A 3,372-nucleotide genomic window follows, 5' to 3' on the forward strand; every position below is an offset into this window, starting at 1 on the left:
TTCGGCCAGAAATTAAGGAGCTCGTGTCTTAAAAAACTTCAACACCAAGTATTCACGGGCTAACTAATCACATACCAGTCTCTCAATCATCTAAAACTCACTGGCACCAGTACTGATAGCATTGAACATTTTAAATTTGTGGTTAATAATAATAATAAAATCTTAAATTTCTAACTACCATTAGGTATAAGTTTGTGTTTGTGTTTGTGTAAGCTGAAGATGGTCACGAAGATGCACTTCCAGCGGATTCCAAAATTCTGTGAGCTTCAGTATCTGGTTCAGGTAGTTCGCTTGGAATCTGCCATAACAATTAATTAGTAAATGAAGGAGATGAGATTCATAATCTCCATAATGAAACCAATGGTTGCTAACCTTTCCATATGAGTTTGCTGTTGTCGCGGAGGCACCAGAAGCCAGCAACAATCTAATAACATCAGCATGTTCACCTCTTGCTGCATGGTGAAGAGGCTGCAAAAGGGTTTTAATATCAGTGATTAGTGAAATGAAAGAAAGAATAGTGTTACATATACAAGGGTTGACAGGGGGGCGAGGAGGGAGTTTAAAACACAGCTACAGGTCCAATAAACTGTCACTCTAAGAACCCTCGTTAGCTCCCACCAGCTAAAGGACTGGGCAAAGCCACGGCAATGACATCAGCTGACTGGCCCAACACAACAATCCCAACAAGATTAAAAAGAAACAGGAAACAGGAATCACATCATTTCTTTTTCGCCCTATTTTCTCCTCCTAACCAATTTCCAGTCAGCTCTAAGAATGCGGCCTCCTACCAAAACTCGAAAACCATTCAATTTATTATTGGAACTCACAGTATCACCCTCATCATCAACTGCCTCTAGCATCCTTATCACATGCTCTGCACTACTAGCAGTGTTCAGTAGAAGTTGGGCTATCTCAGTAAATCCTGCAGCAGAGAACAAGGGCAGGGAGGGAGCAATAAAGAAAAGTTCAACACTAGTTTTGATAATTTTACAGGGAAAGAATTCAGAACAAGTTGATGGTGATAAATTCCTGTTCTTACCCCCTGCGCACGCATCGTGCAGAGGAATCGCCCCGTCTTCATCCTTGGCCTCCAAGTTTGCTCCCCTTTCCAAGAGTAGCTACAGAGGAAAGTGAAATAATTTGTAGTACAGTTTAACACTATAAAGCACCACCAAAAAGCAGTAAAAGAGAATAAATCGAGACCACTAACCTGGACACAGGGTAAATATCCATACAGGCATGTCAAATGGAGAGCCGTGTCACCATCTTCCACAGGTTCATCAATGCTGCCATTCAGGTTATCTGAACCAAAAACTAAAGTATGAGCAGAAATGAAATGGAGAGCCGTGTCACCATCTTCCAGCATTTTAGTGCCATGCAATGATGACAGGAATGAAATGGCAGTTGAAAATGTTAAATAACTTTTTTTGTGCTTTCAAACTTCTGATTTCTAACTTAATGGGTGGAATGAATTCTGCACAAATCATCCCTAACTCTAGAGATTTCTTACAAACCTTGCAATTACCAATCTTCCATTACTTTCTACTTCAAAAAGGAAATTTTTTTACCATTTCACATTTTGTTATAAACTAGCTACTCTCAAAGCCTTGGACTGGAAACCTATTGGCTGCAAGTCCAGAAGATTCTAATCATTGTACGAGTCACTGCCCATGTTCAACAATATTGTTGTATAACCTCTAAGTCATGTAACAAACCATCATCAATTTGACATTTGCACAAACTAAAAAATCCTGCATAGTGAAGCTAAAAAAAGATCTAAATCGGCAGCAATATATTCTTCTAATCCCATGAAAAATCAAAGAATGAAACGTGTTATGTTTGATAATGCTCAAGTTCAAACTCCAATCTTTAGGAATTTCGCATTCCAAAATTCAATTAAGCAGCTTCACTTTTGGGGTCAAGTTCAAGCATTATTAACTTTATAGGCAGGCAATGAACCCGTTATTAAACTCTTTCATAAAATTATTTCCACTATTTAATTTTCAAAACAATGGACCCGAATGACCAAATCTATCTACTCAGAGGCAGAACCAGGCTTTAGAAGTGAGAAGTGTAGCTAGCCTAAACGCAGGCGGTAGGGTACTTTTTATAAGAACTAACACCCAAAGGAGATCCTTTATATTATACAGCGTCTTCCACAGATCATAAGTAGGAATATACACAGCTCCACATCAAGCTTGTTTATTCAGTTGATTAGCAGCAACAGGCCTCTCTCTCTCGCTCTCTTTCACATGAAGATAATAAAACCCTATCTCAGTAGGATGTCTACAGCTATTCCTACAACTGAAGTCCACTCACCCACCAACCATTGCTGAATCTCCAGTCCATTCATTAGCAACTCAATAGAGATTACTGGTCAGCTTACTAAAAAAACCTTCCAAACTTACCAATATGAACACAGACCAATCCAATTACTCAAAAATCCAATCAACCCACGTATTTTCTTTTATCACACCAGTCCTAATTAAGAAGTAAACCCGTGAGCAAGAACCTAACCCAAATATCCAACAACTAGAAATTCAAGAAAATCAGAGCCAACTGTTCAAGTGGAAAAAAAACCCAAAAGGACAAAAAAAAAGGACAAGAGAAAAAGAGAAGGTATCAACCTAGAGCATTGCGAAGAGCGTCGAGGTCACCGAGCATAGCGGCGCGGGCGAGGTCAAGGAGGTGAGGAGGAATATCGGAATCTTGGTCAACTAAGACGTCTCCTTCAAACAGAGCATTGTCTTCTTCGTTCTCCTCTTCTTCCATTAGATTGTCGAGATGTACTGCCATTTCTCGTTTTTTTTAAATAATTCTCCGTCCCTCTGTGTTTGTGCAGGTAGGATACGCAGGAAGGTGGAAGCAGACAGCTAAAACAAAAGTAGGGCTTCAGCAAGTGAAATAAAAGTAAAAAATGGTTCGCGGCACGAAAAAGAAAAAAGAAAAAATAAATTATATATATAAGAAGTGGCCCAGAGAGTAACAGAAGTGGACCTTGACACAGGACAATTGATGGGCCTTAAACTGTATAGAAGATGACCATAACTCAATTATCTTTTGGTGGGCATGAACCTAGGTGTGTTTGATATTGAGATTGCGGTTGCGGTTATGATTTTAAAAAAGTTGATTTTATAAAAAATATTTTTAATTGAGGTTAGTTTGGAAAAATATATATTTGGATTAAAACTGTGGTTGAAATTGAGGTTGAAGAAAAAGTAGTTTAATGTGTTTGGTTAAAAAAAATACTTTTCAAATTAAGGTTATAAAATAATTATATATATATATATATATATATTAATATTAATAATTTTTAATTTAAATATTATAGTTAACTAATAATATTGATATCAAATATTTTTTTTATTATTC

General features: G+C 37.4%; 1 protein-coding gene across 1 annotated transcript; it reads right to left on the reverse strand.

The window, feature by feature from the left end:
• On the reverse strand, positions 1 to 2,923 carry LOC118048359 (uncharacterized). Its single transcript, XM_035058000.2, has 6 exons — positions 2,628 to 2,923; positions 1,211 to 1,302; positions 1,040 to 1,118; positions 828 to 922; positions 373 to 468; positions 1 to 298 (listed from the first exon to the last, which is right to left on the reverse strand). Exons 1-6 carry the CDS (start codon positions 2,794 to 2,796, stop codon positions 224 to 226), a joined length of 606 nt encoding a protein of 201 aa, XP_034913891.1. The 5' UTR covers positions 2,797 to 2,923; the 3' UTR covers positions 1 to 223.
• Between the last annotated feature and the right edge of the window lie 449 nt (positions 2,924 to 3,372).

Source organism: Populus alba, chromosome 6 (assembly GCF_005239225.2).
Source record: "Populus alba chromosome 6, ASM523922v2, whole genome shotgun sequence".
NCBI classification, from domain to species: Eukaryota; Viridiplantae; Streptophyta; class Magnoliopsida; order Malpighiales; family Salicaceae; genus Populus; species Populus alba.

What these genes read in the sequence shown, in the direction of transcription:
- LOC118048359 (XM_035058000.2), bottom strand. Translation starts at nt 2,796, where the DNA reads ATGGCAGTACATCTCGACAATCTAATGGAAGAAGAGGAGAACGAAGAA. An exon ending in CGCTCTTCGCAATGCTCTAG is followed by an intron (nt 1,303 to 2,627) that starts GTTGATACCTTC and finishes TTTTTGGTTCAG; the next exon opens with ATAACCTGAATGGCAGCATT. An exon ending in GATATTTACCCTGTGTCCAG is followed by an intron (nt 1,119 to 1,210) that starts GTTAGTGGTCTC and finishes TTTCCTCTGTAG; the next exon opens with CTACTCTTGGAAAGGGGAGC.